Source organism: Rhipicephalus microplus, unplaced genomic scaffold (genome assembly GCF_043290135.1).
Source record: "Rhipicephalus microplus isolate Deutch F79 unplaced genomic scaffold, USDA_Rmic scaffold_24, whole genome shotgun sequence".
NCBI classification, from domain to species: domain Eukaryota; kingdom Metazoa; phylum Arthropoda; class Arachnida; order Ixodida; family Ixodidae; genus Rhipicephalus; species Rhipicephalus microplus.
The window spans coordinates 9,075,740-9,093,852 of record NW_027464597.1 but is presented as its reverse complement, the minus strand read 5'-3'; the positions used below and the strand labels follow the sequence as shown (position 1 = coordinate 9,093,852).

Sequence of the window (18,113 nt, the reverse complement as noted above, 5' to 3'; positions counted from 1 at the left end):
ATAGCCAGTCTTGAGGTCCATTGACGAGAAGTACTTGGCGTTATGGAGCCGATCAAGGGCGTCGTCTATTTGTGGGAGAGGATACACGTCCTTTCTTGTGATTTTGTTCAGGCGGCGATAATCGACGCAGAAACGTAGGGTCCCATCCTTTTTCTTCACCAACACCACGGGGGATGCCCACGGACTCTTGGACGGCTGGATAATGTCATCTCGCAGCATTTCATCAACCTGTCTATTCATTGCCTCACGTTCTCGCGTCGAAACCCTGTACGGACTCTGACGGAGTGGTCTGGCATTTTCTTCGGTTATGATTCGATGTTTCGTGATTGGGGTCTGCCGAATTTTCGATGACGACGAAAAGCAATCTTCGTATTGCAGGAGCAGGGCCTTGAGCTGTTCTTGCTTATCGTTCGGAAGTCTGGGATTGACGTCGAAAGCTATGGGAGGGGCTTGGTTCTTCTGAGCAGGTTCCGCAGAATCGGCAAGGGAGAAAGCACTGGTGGCTTCGACAATTTCTTCGATGTATGCGACCGTTGTTCCTTTGTTCACATGTTTGTACTCATTGCTGAAATTCGTGAGCATAACCGTTGCTTTGCCTCCCCGCAGCTCTGCAATTCCTCTTGCGACGCAAATATTTCGGGTGACCAACAGATGCTGACTGCCTTCAACGACGCCTTCCAAGTCAGGTGATTTAGGAGCGCCGACTGAAATAATGACGCTTGAGCGAGGCGGAATGGTGACTTGTTCTTCCAGCACGTTCAAGGCATGGTGTCCTGACGGCGTGCGCGGCGGTAGTGCTTCTTCTGTGGATAACGTTATCGACCTTGTTTTTAGGTTGATGACAGCACCATGGAGGCATAAGAAGTCCATGCCAAGGATGACATCTCTCGAGCAACGCTGTAGGACTACGAAGTCTGTAGGATAAATACGGCCGTTAATAGTGACTCTCGCTGTGCAGATTGCAGGCGTTACGAGATGACCTCCGGCTGTGCGGATTTCAGGGCCTTTCCAAGCTGTCCTAACTTTCTTTAACTTCGCGGCGAACGACCCACTGATGACAGAATAGTCGGCTCCAGTATCGACGAGAGCAGTCACACTGTGGCCGTCGATAAGAACGTCGAGGTCGCTAGTTCGCCGTCTCGCATTCTCGCAGTTAGGGCGTGGCGTCGGATCACGGCTGCGTCGGCTTGTTCCGCTGCTTCCATGTTGCGTCGTCCGGCCACCTTCGGTAAGTGAGCTTTTGCCTTCAGGGCTTTGCCTGGTTGGGGTTGTGTTCAAAAAGCTCCGTCGCGTCGGCGTCGTCGTCGGAGGATCTTCGGTAGTTCGTCGCACAGCAACCGCACCTCCATCGGTTGCTGCCCTTAGTTTCCCGGATACGGGCTAGGAGACCGGCCCCGCGTTGGGCCAGAGTACTGCCGGGGGTGCGGTGACATGCGGCGGTTGGGCGACGGCGAACGGGAAGGACTTCGTGGTGTCCATTGAGTTCCTGCCAGGTAGTCGGCGAGGTCACGTGGCCGATCTCCTGGCTGCGGACGCGGTGCATTGACGGCGAAGCCACGTAGTCCCATCTGTCGGTACTGGCAACGGCGGTATGTGTGTCCGGCCTCGCCGCAGTGGTAGCAGAGCGGGCGATGGTCAGGGGTGCGCCAGACGTCAGTCTTCCTCGGTGCACTGCGCTGGCCCGCTGGGGAACGGTAGGACGTCGGTTGGGTGGTGGCGGCGGTGGCGTCTGGTGACGGAAGTGTGACGGGGCGGCGTTTTGGCGTGGACGGGGAGGAGCGTTGTGGCGCACTGCAGCGGCGTAGCTCATAGTTTCTGGCACGGGCGGCAGTGTTTCGGGAATTCGAAGCGATTGCCGGACTTCTTCTCGCACAATGTCGGTGATCGAATCCACTTGAGGCTGCGCCGAAGGCAACAGTTTGCGCAGCTCTTCCCGCACGATCGCTCGGATCGTTTCACGCAGGTCGTCCGAGTCACTGGCTTGAGCAGCAGCGCATTCTGGAGTCAGGCGACGATTATACTGTCTGGTGCGCATGTCCAGCGTTTTTTCGATAGTGGTCGCCTCGGATACAAATTCTTGGACGGTGTTCGGTGGATTCCTCATTAGTCCCTCGAAGAGCTCCTGTTTGACCCCTCGCATGAGGAAACGAACTTTCTTTTCCTCAGGCATGTCTGGGTCAGCGTGACGGAATAGGCGGGTCATCTCCTCTGTGAAAATTCCAACCTTTTCATTTGGTAGCTTAACCCGGGTCTCGAGTAGAGCAGCGGCCCTCTCTTTGCGAGCGACGCTTGCGAAAGTTTGAAGAAATGCGCCGCAGAAGACATCCCACGTTCGGAGCGTGGACTCCCGATTCTCTAGCCAGGTCCTTGCGGTGTCTTCCAGGTAGAAGCACACACGACGGAGCTTTTCTTCGTTGTCCCAGTGGTTGAGGGCGGCCACACGGTCGTATGTTTCTAGCCAGGTTTCCGGGTCTTCAAACGATGAGCCATGGAACGTTGGTGGTTCCCTGGGTTGATGTATGACGATCGCGGGCTGGGACGCTCCGGTTGTCATTGTCGCTGCAGTCGAGGTCATGGTCTTGGTCTTCCGCGCCTTGTCTTGTAGCAGGCCGTACTCCGGTGGGAGACCTTGCTGTCGGCGGCTCGTTCGCTGCTCTTGGTTGGCGTCGGTGTCTTCTCCGCGAAGAGGGCTGTGTTCACGGCTTGACGGGGGCGTCCGGTACATGAACGGAGCAGCACCTCCACCAGATGTCACGGAATCGTGACGTGGCCAAAAACAGAAAACTTCGTGTTGGGATTTAACTGTTTATTTGGGCGAACCTGTGCCCGGTAAAGGGAAAGCCTAATTACAGCAGCAGTCTTGCACATATAGCAGTCTCGGACTGATAGCGGCGAACGCAGCGTCGGCCTTCGATCAACAACTGACAAGCGGAGAAGCGCGTCGGCATTTATACCCTTGCCGTCGAATGTTCTAGCGTTATCGCTGGCGGTGGCGTAAGTTCCAGAACAATCTGTACCGTTCGCACAGTGGGCGTGATCTTATCGAAATGATCTACTACAGTCCGGAACCTTCTCAAAACCTGCAGGCACGGTTTGCGCCGAGAATCGTGTGGTGTTTCGGAACGATAACAAAAACTTGTGAAATGGAATGTGGCAATATACCTAGATGGCGTTAGTGGTTTTCACAGAATATCCACGGAGTGAATGATGATGAGCGGGGTGAAGTGTTCGTCCATCTGTCTTGTGTCCATCCATTCATGCGTCCGTCCGTCCGTTCGCCCGTCTGTCCATCCGTCTCTGCTTCCGTACACCTGTCCGTCCGTGAGTCCGTGCTTCTATCCGACAGTCTGCCGGTCTATCCCGCTGTCCTCCTGCGTGTCCATCCGTAATTGCTTCTGTCTGTCCATTCGTCCATGCTACCGTCCGTACGTCCGTGAGTTCGTCCGCGCATCTGTGTTTCGATTCGTCCGTCTGTGCGTCTGTCTATCTGTCCGTCCATGCTTGTGTCCTGGCATCCGGACGCTGGAAGGATGGACGAACACTTCGCCCCACTCATCATCATTCACTCCATAGATATGCTGTTATTTCTTTTTTGTTATGGATGGATGGATGCTATGAGAAACGCTGACGCTTTCGGTAAAGTCACCACTTGGCAGTATGTTGAGGCACTTAGAAAACTCCACTCACCTCTACAGAAAGTGACATAAACTGACAGATTCTCAATAAAGAAGGATGTAAGGTAGAGAGACATGATCTCTCATGTGCTATTCACCGCGTGTTAGGAGGAAGTTTTCAGGACTCTAGATTGGGAACATTTAGGGATCAGTGTTAATGGGGAGTACCTTAGTAACTTGCGATTCGCTGATGACATTGCCTTGTTGAGTAACTCAGGGGACGAATTACAGCTCAATACTATAGAGCTAGACACGGAAAGCAAAAAAGTAGGGCTGTGAAAACTAATATGCTCAAAACTAAAGTTATCTGCTATAATCTCGGCAGAAAAAAGCACTTTGGGATACGTGGAGAGACGCTGGAAGTTGTAATGGAATATGTCTACTTAGGAGACGTGGTAACCGCGCAGCCGAACCATGAGAGTTAATTACCTAGAATGATAAGGATTGGGTGGATCTCACTCAAATCATGATCTCAAATCATGAATCGTGATCTGCCGATAAGACTCAAGAGGAAAGTATATAACAGCTGCAGTATATAATAGCTGAAAGTATATATAGGGAGCAGAAACGTGGAGGCTTACAAACAGGGTTCACAATGAATTGAGGATGACGCAGTGAGCAATAGAAAGGAAAATGATAGGTGTAACCTCAAGAGACAAGAAGAGAGCCGAGTGGGTCAGGGAACAAACTGGGGTTAAGGATATCATAGTTTAAATAAGGAAGAAGAAATAGGCATAGGCTGGGCATGCAGCGCGTAGGCAGGATAACCGCTGGTCATTAAGGGTAACCGACTGGATTCCCAGAGAATGCGAACGCACGAAAGGAAATTAGAAAGTTCAGTGAGCCGAGGAGATATAAAAGTTCGCAGGTATAGCGTGGCAACGAAAAGCACGAGACCTATTTGATTGGCGGATCATGGGAGAGGCCTTTGCCCTGCAGTGGACGTAGTCAAGCTGATGATGATGATGAATAAAAATTCACCGTATACGACGGACGCATAGAAATTGAGCGTTGAAGGAACTGATCGTGGATCGCACAGTCGTGATGCATTATAACCCTTTACTAAGAGTAATATGACCGGGCATTGGCAGATTGAAAGTGTGTGTTTTCAAAGCTTCCAAAGTATGTGACCGGAGTGCAGAGAATATCATGCCCAGCAACTGTTGTCGCCGACTGAGAGGTCGTAAGTTCGATTCCCGTTGATGAAACTTTTGTCTTCTAATCGTGCTCTTTTTAGAACGCCATTTCCGTGCCGGACGTATGTTCCTTGAAGTATTAGTGGACCCCGGCATAAAACATATTCGTGCTAAAAGTGCACAGGGTAAAGTACAGCACATTCATGGATGGCGTTGCATAGCAACGCCGCGAGTGGTATAGACTAGCAAGCGGGTGGAAGAAAACTAAAGCAGAGGAGAGAGGTGTGCGTGAAGACGAGAAAAAGGAAAAAAGGCCGGAGTGGCTGCCCGTTTCGAACGCTAGCGCCTGCTTGCCCGTTAACGAGAGCTTCTTTAAAGGGACACTTAAGGCAAACATCAAGCCGATGCTGAAATAGCCATGCGGAAACCTTGTAGTGCTACTTTTATGCCAAGCAAGCACTTTTTTCGAAATAAAATCATGTTTTAGTGCATGGCCCGCATCGCGTTAGCACACTTCAAATTACCAGCCTCAAGGGGTATACTACACGTGTCACTGTTGCCGTTTATAACGTTGTCCGGCTTCACTGCGCGGCCGCCGACCCTAATAGCAGCAGGTCGAAAGTAGCGGGAGCTACAACAGCAACAACGGCCATTGAACAATTTCCTGGCATGGCCTCCGAAATAGCAGGCGTGCTTGGTTAAACTCGGCCCCGCTAAATGGCACGACCTGTCCAGTTTAAACAGGCGAAAATTGAAGTTCTGAACCACTAGCGCCATTCCATGTAGTAACTTCCGGCGGTTCTTTCCTCCCTGAATCAAACAGAAACGAACAAGCTGCATTTTATTACATCTCTCAATTCGCGGAAGGTTTTTATATAGTAGGGCTATTTTGAGTACGAGTGATTATTTGAAGGCGGTAAGTATGACGTTATTGGGATCATTTGGCGAATAGCCTACTCGTGGCGCATGTGTTCTCATGCATTGACGTTAATTTCTCGGTATGTATGGAACTGCTGTTGATATTATCTTCGTTTTAGACGTTGTCATACATTGAGATTTCACTCTGACGTAAGTTCTTATTTAACTATTGTGTGTCTTTAAGGGCTACCCACTTCATTCAGCTGCTACATGCAGTGACACTGCATACATTTTTTTTATACTAAACGACGCGATTGGTGATTGCTTTCTTAGTCGCCGCTAGCAAACTAAATGTTCCGTGAAGAGAGCCTCGGTACCACCAGTGCTAGAATCCAGCTGCACTTAAATTTCACGTTAAGCACTTTCCTAATAATTAGTTAACCTGTTATAAATAACAGATTTTCAACATTTACATCTATTTGCAGTAGGCTTAACCCGACTTCGGCACATCACCATCTCAGTTTTTTCTGTAATGTGGAGGGGATATAGATAAATTGTTCAAAACTAATCCGCAGCTAAGCGTGCTTTCGCCTCAATCACAGGACACATTGTCGTTTGATACATTAACATTTTTCAGAATAGCAGTGTGCTATGCATTATGGTACGTTATGTACGAGATTGTTTCGTGTTTGTCATCATGGCGCTTCCGGAGGTACCCGCAATACGTAAATATAGTCATTGCACCTGCAGGCTGCATGCGGTTCACCGGAGCCGACGGAAATATATTCGTTTCCTATTTCTCACGTGACTCGCGATGCATAAACTCCATTTAAATATGATGGAATTGAAAATGTCTTACCTTTTATTTTTGGGGATAAAAATCGAAAATATTCAGCTTCTCCGAATAAACTGAAAGAAAATGTAAAATGTAGAATGAGGTTATAGACAGCGCAAGCACGAAAAGTTATCATTGTTTCTCCTGAAAGGTAACTGAGTGGTAGCAGTAACATGTAGTGAAAGTACGCTATGTATAATTTCTAGTTTTATTCAAAACACCCTTGAAAGTAGATGCACCCAATTACTTAAATACCTTATTAAAGCGTCCCAGGCACAGGAATAATAAACTTGTGTGTGTGTGTGTGTGTACGTGTGTGTGCGTACGTGCGTGTGTGTGCGTGTGTGTGTGTGCGTGCGTGCGTGCGTGCGTGCGTGCGTGCGTGTGTGTGTGTGTGTGTGTGTGTGTGTGTGTGTGTGTGTGTGTGTGTGTGTGTGTGTGTGTGTGTGTGTGTGTGTGTGTGTGTGTGTGTGTGTGTGTGTGTGTGTGTGTGTGTGTGTGTGTGTGTGTGTGTGTGTGTGTTTAAATGGACTCCAAGAGCCATAACTAACTCCGCGATTTTACCTGAGCAAGTGCAGCAGCTGGAAGCTGGATACTAGTAAGAATCGCCACTTTGATTCTAACATTCGCACACAAGTCTCGAGTGAACACCTAACATCATTTAATTGGTCCAATCGCCGCAGGTGAAACAAAACATGGCGAGATTGCACGCATGAGGAATGCCCAAGCTGTAGCATTTAGCACTGAGTGGTTTAGTCAAATGATATTGAAAGCTGTGTAGTGGATGAGGAGGGGTTCTATCATTATCGGGATTGGGCTAGTGCGTTCGGTTAAAGGGGTTTTCTTTGCGGAGCTTCACCATAAGGAGGGTAGCTCGTGTCTTTTTTTTTGCATTTTCGTGCCATGAAACGTAAAAGAAAGGGCATAAGGTGAAAATGAAAGGCATTTTTTAATTCTCTACTACATCTGAAGCCTGAAAAAATTTCATGATACTGCCATTGGCTAAAGCTGATGCATGTGCTTGAATTATCCTCCTGATCCAAATCGCGAAGTTTCATATTTGGGCAACGCACGAACTTCATTGAACGAAAGTTTTGTTACGTCTCAACGCGGATGCCTAGTTTTCCTCTAGGCACTGGCGGCCAGTGGCTTCCTTATATATCCACACTGGAGGGGAACATGGAGCCCATATTTGAGAAGTCGAGTAACGTATGCAGAGCCATCCCACGAGTCATCACCAGATTTGAGTCTCTTGTATTTGTGGTGCCCATCAGCATGGTAGTGTACGCTATTTAAGGAATTTCGATTCACAAGTGAGGCTTCAAAACAGACCAGTAAGGAAGTAGATGACACAGCTGACGTCGATCACTTGCAAGCTTATTTTTTGAAAGCAGACGTTTATGTCTATTAGACTATTCGAAAAAACGTCTCAGCAAAATATCTAGTAACAAACACCCCAGTCACTCAGTAGTCTAGCTTGGAGTGAATGAGGTAACGGGTAGGATAGCACAATTAAAAATACTTTTTTTGTCTGTCATCAGCATGCGCTCAATGCGCCTTCAGTTTCAATTACGTAGTACACGAGCTAGACGAGTAGGTCTTAGGAAAAGAAGTTGAAAATACTAGAGGAATTAGAACTAACTTCTAAACTGCATAAATGACAATCCAAAAAAGTAATACCAAAGGGAACTGCAACATTTAGAAACTTCGACCACACGTTTATAGCTCTCCTAAGTGTTCAGTATCCGCGACTCTAACGGCAAAGTAAATTCAACAGGTCAAGTGTGCGCAATGAAAAATATTTCTAGAATTGAAAAGCTCAAAGCTTTTTAGAATTCCAAATGAAGTTCACTGATAGTAAAGATTAGTTCATGTCAGAATTGATGGATTAACGTGGTATACTGCCCACCTATAGTCTTTGGTACAAGCACCTGGCAGAAGCAAATCAAGGATGTTTTATTAAACGAAAATAAATATACGGAAGACCACAAGAAAACAAAGACTGCACCATGTATGGCTAATGTTCTTGGAATGGCGAACTCAAAGCTTGGTAGCAAATGTGGCACGAGTTTCAACAAACAGAAAAAAACACTGGCGACCTGGCCTGTCTTTAGGCACACTCCTTTAAACTATAGCATGGCAAGGGTGCACCCAAATTCCAACCCTGTTGCCTCTTCTGGGCTCCGCCCAGCTTACACCCGTAAGCACTTGGGACAGACTTCAATAACGTGGAGTTTGCCCAACTATGTCTCTTTAACTCATCCAGAAATTCGGAAATGTTATCGCTGGTAAAAGTCGTCCCGTGTGTTCCGTTGAGTATGCATGCGTAGCGAATGTCAAAGATGTGGACAAAATTCTCAAAGCAGCCAGCTTACGTTCTGGGTAGCAAGAAAATTGCGTACTATGTCTAGCTTCAAACTGTCATCGACGACAATCGAAATTTCTTACTTTTCTGAAGTAATACGATATCGTGTCGAGGCTTCGAAGTCGTATCTCTTTTCATGAGACGCTTCGAAGGTTACCGTTTGTGCCGAAGTATTCCAAGACGATATCCGCAAATCATGAAGAGCGCTCTTGCACACAGAAGATGCCTAAAGAAGAAACGAAAGTAAATGAAGAGACCATTTGTTTACATTCCTCTACGTATTCAATAGCCGTAGGAGACAAGGAGCTGCGTTTATACTGCACTTTTATTTCACTGTCCATGACTAGTGTCCGTATCCACTGCTACGTAATCGCATAGATTCCTCGTGACATGATTATATTGAACAACCTCCTAGCGTGTTGAAAGAAATATATTATAGAGAAAATGTGGTTACGCGAAGAGACGCCGATGAGAGGCCGCACAAAAGCGTATTCACATGGGAGCATTCAGGCACTTCACCCTGAGACAACAACATGTAATTCTCCAAATCACCGTCATCTTCAACGTAGTTCTCATTTCGTGGCGTTCCGTAAGAATAGTTTACTTTTATTTTGTTTCTGCCTCTGAATCATGCTCAACATAAAAAAAAACGTTTCAATACTTTTTGTTGTGGAAACAAATTGATTTTTATTACTCTCTGAGCATATTGGAAAATGAGAACTTGAGGGAGCCTCGGCGAGGAACTCAGAAAGAATTAGTATTCATCAAAACCTTAGTCATCGTTGGAGTGAATGAGCGAATGGAACAACTCTATTTGGACCACAACAGGAGCAAGTCAAGTCAGCGTCACCTGGCAAGGCCCACTAGGAAACCTAGCCACTCTCGCGCGGGTCCTCTCAACGGCCAGCATCTAAGAGAACAACTCTTGGCTTCAAAATACAATGAACAGGATGGTATAGGCAACGATGTAAAAAAAAATGCAAACTCTGAGTCTTGCTTGCATTATTGAAGCCACACTTTTTTGCTGGACAATTCTAGTAAGGCTGGACTGCTTAACAAGGAGATAGATAAGCTGAGAACATTTTAAAATAATGGAGCAGCCATTGGTTAAGCATAAGAGAGATATTGAATTGAAGTTTATTTGTCCTGAAATTCTTACAGGATCGGGAGCAGAGGCTGAAGGCTATATAGCCTGACATGGGGCCTCTGCTCCTAAATACAGTTTGGCACACAGGCCGCTCAATCTGTCGCATATGTTTTCAGAAATAAATATATAACACAACAAATACCACACAGAAATAAATAGAAACAAATAAACAAGAAACAAGAAACAAATAAACCATAACACAACAAATCTTAGCATGGTCTTGTTACACAATTTTAGGAAAAACATTTGAAAATCACTGTCGTTATTATTGTTGATGTTTGACCTATAATTATAGGCCTAAGGAACAATATCAAATCTGTGGATCATTTGAGCAAGCGCATTTTTGTCGCCTCAATAAAGGTATTGACAGTGGGCTGAGCAGTATGGTATCACTAAGTGCGCAAAAAATGATTCAAACAGTTTTCTACGAAATCACTTTAACCAAAAGAGCCTGTTTGGTCCCGGTGTTTATATTATCTCCCTAAAAGAAAATGAGATGGCTTTTTCAGCGCTAAATCTGAGCACTTGATGGGACTGGTGATTAACTATTGCATAATATGTAGGAGTATAGCAACCAAATAACTTACGAACAAATATATAAAAGTGAGTACAACTACAGCCATTTTTTTTTTCATGCGGACGTCATGATAGCTTTGACTTATGACCAGGTTGGTATCACAGTGCAGGGATGCCTGTAAATAAATATTTGAACGCGTTTGGCGTAGACATCCGTCACCTACCGTAGTGTAGTAGTTGGTCCCATAGACATGCGTGTCAGTGCTCATAAGACATGATGAGTTGCAATGTACACTGTAAAAAACACATGGAAAAACATATGAGAACAGTGCTCCCCGTTTACATCCACAGGATTTAACCCATAGAGCCCACAGGAGGACGAAGACCATGGTAGAGTTCGAAAGCTGCAGCATCGGACTCGTAATTCTGTGGTTCCAGGTTTGCTTGCTGCCGGCGCCAAGTTGTCTTTCGTTAACTTTATTATTTTCCCATTTGTGATAACATATCTATAAATATCGTTAACCATTTTTTTTTGTTGGCTCTATCGTCACTTGGTTCTAATTATGTTTTTGAAAATGCCAGTATAATTCATAGCAGCAGATGATTACTTAGTGAAAAGTTAGAGGCCCTATGTAAATGTTTTTGCGGCAATGGGGCTTATATTTTTAGGCGAAGGGAGAAAAGTGATGTACCCGTAAACTTTGAACAGCGTCGTGCACACGCTATCAAAGAAGCGATGAAATAGTGTTTTACATTGTACGATGTACTCCCCATCCAAGCGTTTTTTCACATTAACTGGTGTTCTGCTTGACGCGTGTAACCCCAATGGGTGGCTGTGCGAACAAGTCATATCGATCGCAGATATCCGACATATACTTATTTCAAAGAAAGCAGAATTAGGTGGTCTTTTCCATGCTTCTTTATTTTCGAAAATTAGCAAACACTAAACTAAGCGTGCATACGATGTTGCACAAAGAACGATATCCAAACAAGCGACCCTGATAATTAGTTTAGGTGTGTCCGCTCTCGTGAACACTGAATTCCCGTATGAGCTCGAGGTGGTTTTTTTTTCTCTTGTTGGGACTTCACAATCAGCCGGCCTGCCCGCTTGCTTGCCCGCCGAGAAGCCAGCTATGCCTTGATGCTCTGGATATCGCCTCTTTAACTTGGTATATGTATGATTGTGGAAGCGCAAGAGGATTTAAAATATAATATATAGATATTACTGTCTGATCCTGAAAGGTTGCCTCAAAGGACCTGGACCAACAACGACGTCTCATAGCCAGGGCCAAGCAGGCAGCGAAGGCAAGATGGTTTTTGGAATGAGGAGACTTCCAACCTAGAGCAGAAGTGGAACCTGCACCACTATACCATTTCAAAAAACAAATGTTTATTCCTCCTCCTGTCTGGTACTGACATGAATGAAGTGAAAATCATGCCTCGTGCGTCGTAAAACGCATTTCTGCGTTCAGACTTGTGGAGAACATATATCCACACACCGGTAGCCAGGGTATACAGTACTGTACTAATAGGAAAAAATAATTTCGCTCTTTAGTGTCCCTTTACGCTAACCACTGCATGTCAGCTGAAACTCTGGCCCCGTCACTTTAAGGCCGCTGTGAATGTGACGTTCCACCTCACGGTGCTCAGCAGTGTATATGTACCGCGCAATTTGCAGATGTGTCGCAGCTCACGGAATATGTGCGAATGTAATTCGGACAGCAATTCGACACTCACGTGCAGGGCTTCCCGTAGACGCAAGTACCGTTCAATAAGTCGTCAGCCGTGGTCCGGCAGTCTATAGTTGTCCTTCTTGAGCCTGCGAGTATATCAAAAGTCAATACCGATGTTTCCGATGCTTCAACGTGGTTCATTTGAAGCGAGCAACAAAGAAGTTTCACGTGCCACATTAATGCCCCCGGTCATTATTGATCCACCGTGCCGTCTGAGCTGGATCTCGGCTGTTTTGAAATAGTGCCACATGTGCGCAACCACCCACAAGTGAAGCTCAGAAGAACGTGATTACTCCTTTCGCACCTATTATAGTTCTAGAATTCTAATGCATACCGGCCTCTATTCCACCATGTACACATTGGTGTATTTCTCAAAAAATAGTGAGATAACTTGACCACCATCGGAACTTCACTGTATGGCAGATGATAGTTAATTATTCATTTTTGTTGCGTAAAAGCGTCTTCTCGAAGTAGGTGTATGCAGATGCTTGCGCAATACACCATGTGCAAGTTAATCATTTTCGCTTGTTATTTTTTTTCTTAAAATGTCCCAATAATACTTAGTTAAAGGGCTAGTAAACAGGCTACGACTTTTTTTTACACCCCCCCCCCCCCCCCCATACAAGCTCGGCAATTCGTAAGTTAGGCGGCAGCGATCACGTTTTCTGAATATTACAGCGCTGCGCGCCGCGCAGAGCCTCTATTTCGCAAAAACAATACCCGCGCATCTTTTCTACGCCCGACTGACCCTCTTGCACGTGCAGTGACGTCAACTCAGCGATTGGCAACGTGACGTAGCACGCAGCTCGCCGATTGGTCTAAGTCAGGTGTGAAAAAACAGTAGTGAAGTCAGCGTCAGTTCCTGTTCTCACCCACAGCTACGAAACTGCCCCTTGTTTGTTGCCACTGTGATGAAAGAACCAGGCTCGCAGTTGTGGCCTGCAAGTGTACACTCCTCGCTCAACTACAGCGCGTGTGCACACGTACGAATGTACTTCGCCCTTGACTTGAGCAACATGGGTAAAAAGCGTTGCTCTGTCGTCGGCTGCAAATCGAGCGACTGGGCAGCGGAGAAGTAGCGGCACCGGGTGCCTCACGATGGGGCCCTGCGTGCTAAATGGCGGAAGAAAATCACCGATGACGTCAATCGCTGACGTGTGTCACGTTGCCGAAGTGGGCGGAGTCACGACGATGGGCTACGCCTTGCCCTTCATGAAAGAGAGATGGAGGGCGAGGCCGCGCGAAAATTTGAAACCAGCTTATACCGATGTTCTAATTCCTGTAACTTCCTTAATATAGCACGTATTCGCAAAACTTTTGCGGCAGCATGTTCGCTAAGAAAAACTGCACATATCTCTATTTTAAAAAAAATATTTGACCTCAGGGCTGTTTACTGGCCAGAAACACTTCCGCTCAGTAGTCGAGGCTGCGATCAGACAGCGGGAGAAATTGCGAAACCGTGCGGCTTCGCTAGTGCACCGCCCGTAACGCCAAAATCATGAGCTCTGAGTTTGCGTGACGGCGCGTTTCTCTGCGAGCGTCTCACTCACCATGTGTTCCAGTAAAAAAAAAAAATGTAATGAGCCTCGCACACCCGGCAGCCACGACAGGGCGAGTTTACCGAGACGTCCGGTGGCTGCGAAGGTCGCGGTAGAAAGGAAACTAGTATCCTTCCTTATAAGAACCATCCCGAATAATGGGATGGGTTTTGTCACTGAATCATATGGTGTTTGTTTTGTAGCTGATAGTTTTATTATTTACCGCGCGCAGATATTTATGAGGTAAAAAAAAACTCAAGCAAGGGTAACTTATGTGTTATAAGAAGCCAGTTTTCGTGTTATTCTGTAATGATTCATGTAAAACTCACCGCACTCATCTTCAAAGTCCAAGAATATTGAAAGAATATTTCAAACATTTGCTATCAAAGTTTCTTATCAAATGTATGTCACTTCCCGAGTTTCGATAGTGTACCTAATGTATTGCAACGTGTGCATAAGGGTTTAATGTTCGAGCCAGCTTCCAGTTTCATTCCACCTCCTTAGTTATATGAGATTGTGTGAAATGTGTACATGCCCTTTCCGCACAAGGCTACGCTCTTTCTTTTGTCTTAAAAAAAACTTGAAGTTCGATAATTTTATGCATAGTTATTGCAAAAATTTACACTGCAAAACCAGAAGTTCTCAAGAACGAGATAATAAGGATGGCTGTTACCTTCATCTTACTTTATTTGAGGCTGCGCCAGCAAATGCATGCAGACAACGCATAAGCGCAGAAGGTCAAAAAAATTGTCACAAAGATGTTATCAGTATAGAAAAAAAAATGTCAAGATACAGTGAGCTCTCCGTTGAGTGAACTTCGAAAGCCCCAAGAAAATAGTTTCCGAAAGAGAAACTTCATCCAACTCAATATTCACTACAATATTGTTACGGTACATCATCGACAGGAGCAAGCGTGGCAATTTGCGAAGATGAAGAAGACGCTTGTGCGTTAGGCGCTTCCGCGAGAGGCAACTCAGACATCCCGTGACTGCAAAGAATGGCCCCGGAAAAAGCTACACTACCAGTTATTATTTAGCTGATACACTGCAATGATTCAACTTTCAGGAGAATTTCATATAACGATTCCACCTCAGATATTAAACAAATTCTATTATTTCTCTCCTCCCCCCTTTTTTTCTTTTTTTACATTGCGCCAAAATAATTTCACAGTCAAAACACAGTAATCATATTTCCCTAGTCTTGAAAAACCCAAAGGTACTGACTTGCAATAACCACCGGCTTCTTGGCCAATCCCCCTCAGTAGGTGAGAGCCACAAAAGAAAGGAACAAGCAAGCAAGCAAGCAAGCAACTCAGACATCTTGTTCGGCTGCCGATTCTCGGTGGACGCTATCCTATAGGCCTAAACCTCGCCCCGTCACATTTGGTGGACGTGCTGGGTAACCGCCTCACAACGGAACTTCGCAGCGGCCGTCGTTTGAAGGGTTATTCCACAACGATGACGGAAAGTACGGCGTCTGCATCTGCACCTGGTGTTCCTGCGGCCGGAGATGATGCGGTAACTACATCTCGTCCTGCGACCACAACCTCCGTGCTCGAACCCCCGCGGGATTCTGGTACATTCAGTGGTTCCGGCGATCCAGATGAAGTTGACGTTGAAGATTGGCTGGCAGAGTACGAACGTGTCAGTACTTGATACCGATGGGGCCCCACTCTTATGCTGGTGAACCTGTTATTCTATCTTAGGGAAACCGCCAATTCGTGGTATTAGACTCGTGAAACAGAACGTGGGAGTTAAGCAATGTGCAGGGAGCAAATGTTGGACCTGTTCGGAAAGCCAATTGGAAGAAAAATGGCCGCGAACAAAATGCTCGCGTCTCGGGCGCAGACCTCGACCGAGTCTTACGTCTCCTATATAGAAGATGTGTTATCGTTGTGTCGCAAAGCCAATGCCGAGATGCCGGAGGCTGACAAGGTCGGACATATTCTTAAGGGGATTGCAGATGACGCATTCAACCTCCTCATCTGCAAAAATTTTTCTACAGTGGACGCCATTATAAAAGAATGTCGGCGCTTTGAGCAAGCGAAGAGCCAGCGCATTAACAGCGTGTTTACCCGCCTTCCGAATACGGCTGCAACGTCGTCTTGCGAAGACCGTGCAAGAAAGAACACTACCGATCTCTAGATTCATCTGATTAGGTGACCCGAATTGTACGGCGCGAACTTGAAGCCATTGCCTCTGCTCCGGCTCACACCGCAGCAAGTGACACGACCCCACTCACTGCTAACATGGTTCAAGCCATCGTCCGCCAAGAATTCGCCAGCATAGGTATTCCCTCGGTGTGCGCTTTGCCCAGCCCGCAGCGAGCTCCATGGCATCCACCCTCGTCCTATCACAAGCAGCAGTTTACGGCTTGATCTCGCGACCCTGCTGCGTGGAGAACCGTCGACAATCGACCAATTCGTTTTCATTGCCACCGTATCGGTCATGTCGTCCGTTACTGCAATTACCGCTGGTCCTCACCACCTTGGACTTGATCTCAACCTCACTACCGACAGGACAGCACCCGCTTCGCATCTGCCGCGCAGCCTTCTCCGCCAAACAACTACAGAAGTTTCAACAGCCGATCTCCGTCACCGCATGGTCGTCAGTCACGTTCGCCTCCAGGACGTTGCCAGTCGTCTCGCTCACCGCAGACTCGCAGGCCGTCGTCCCTATTCAACCCCGCTCCTGCCTACCCGGAAAACTAAACGGTGCAGCGCCCGGAGGTTACGCTGCATTTTCGACTTCCTCCACATATCCTCTCTTGACGCTTCCGACGAGACAAAGTTTGTTAGACGTAAACGTTGACGGTGTGACTATTTCTGCCCTTATAGATACTGGAGCGCACATTTCTGTAATGAGCGCAAACCTTTGCCGACGCCTACATAAAGTGCTCACGCCTGCCGCTTCCCGCACACTTCGTGTCGCTGATGGGAGGACCCCTGACGTTCAAGGGATGCGCACGGCCCATGTGTCGATTGCCGGTCATCCTAGTTTAGTTCAGTTTGCCGTCATTGAAATGTGTCCTCATGACCTAATACTTAGTTTGGACTTCCTGTCACGTCATTCTGCGCTCATTGATTGTGCCACTGGTGCTCTTTAACTTGAACTGCCGCAGCTTGCCGATTTTCCAGCTGACTATTCTCCCCGTTTATACTCTTGTCACCACGTTCGCTTGCCTCCGCAGGCTGCTACATATGTCACTTTGTCGTGCTCACGTCATGTGCCCGATGGTGACTACCTCGTCACTCCTATAGTCAACGTACTGATGGTCCGAGACGTCGCCCTTGCTCACACTGTTGTCGCCGTCGCTAATAATACAGTGGTTATACCACTACTCAACGTGAGTCTCTTGACTCAAGTTATTCCGCAAGACATGTCTTTGGCCACCCTGTCTCCACTTGACAGCTGCAACGTTACTGGTTTAGACACCGATACGACATCCCCCTGTCTTGGCCGCAATTACACTCTGCCTGCAGATGCCATTAACAAGATGATTGCTCCCGACCTCACTGCAGTGCAAGCTGCCTGCCTCCGTAGTCTGCTAACATCATATAGAGACGTTTTCGACTTTGACCACTGCCCTCTCAGCCAAACAACTGCAGTGACTCACCGGATCAACACTGGTGATGCCAGTTCTATACGGCGGCGTCCATATTGCGTATCTCACAAGGAACGCCAAGTAATTCAGAATGAAGTGGACAAAATGATTATTAAAGACGTGATAGAACCATCATCCAGCCCCTGGGCCTCCCCAGTCATGCTCGTTGAGAAGGATGGCAGCTAGCGCTTTTGCGTGGATTATCGCCATTTAAACAAAGTGACCCACAAAGATGTCTACCCCTTGCATCGGATTTATGACGCCCTCGATTGTCTGTATGGTGCCCAATGCTTTTCGTCTATCGACCTTCGGTCCGGCTATTGGTAAATTTCCGTCGACCCCATGGATCGTGAAAGAACCGCTTTCGTTACGCCCGATGGCCTCTACCAGTTCAAAGTCATGCCGTTTGGACTGTGAAATGCGCCGGCAACTTTCGAGCGCATGATGGACTCCCTTCTCCGAGGATATAAGTGGTCCATCTGCTTATGTTACTTGGACGATGTCATCGTCTTTTCACCTACATTTGACATCCATATAACACGTCTGTCAGCCGTTCTGGATGTTTTTCTAAGAGCTGCTCTCCAGCTCAATTCTGCAAAATGTCATTTCGGACGTCGCCAAATCACCATACTCGGCCACCTTGTCAGTGCCGATGGTGTTCAACCAGATCCCGAAAAGGTGCGAGGACTACAACAATTTACTGAACCA

General features: G+C 46.9%; 1 protein-coding gene across 5 annotated transcripts in view; it reads right to left on the bottom strand.

Moving 5' to 3' along the window:
• The window catches only part of LOC142786439 (receptor-type tyrosine-protein phosphatase T-like), a 253,813-nt gene that overhangs the window by 218,406 nt on the left and 17,294 nt on the right, over positions 1-18,113 (bottom strand). For 4 of the 5 annotated variants that reach the window (XM_075884122.1, XM_075884121.1, XM_075884119.1 and 1 more), the window contains exons 2-5: positions 12,269-12,350; positions 10,756-10,825; positions 8,952-9,094; positions 6,528-6,577 (exon numbers count right to left, since the gene is read on the bottom strand). In XM_075884122.1, the coding sequence (XP_075740237.1) occupies positions 6,528-6,577; positions 8,952-9,094; positions 10,756-10,825; positions 12,269-12,350 (345 nt within the window). Of the gene's footprint in view, positions 1-6,527; positions 6,578-8,951; positions 9,095-10,755; positions 10,826-12,268; positions 12,351-13,136; positions 13,620-18,113 lie in introns of those variants that run through there. The other variant, XM_075884120.1, reaches the window with a different exon arrangement.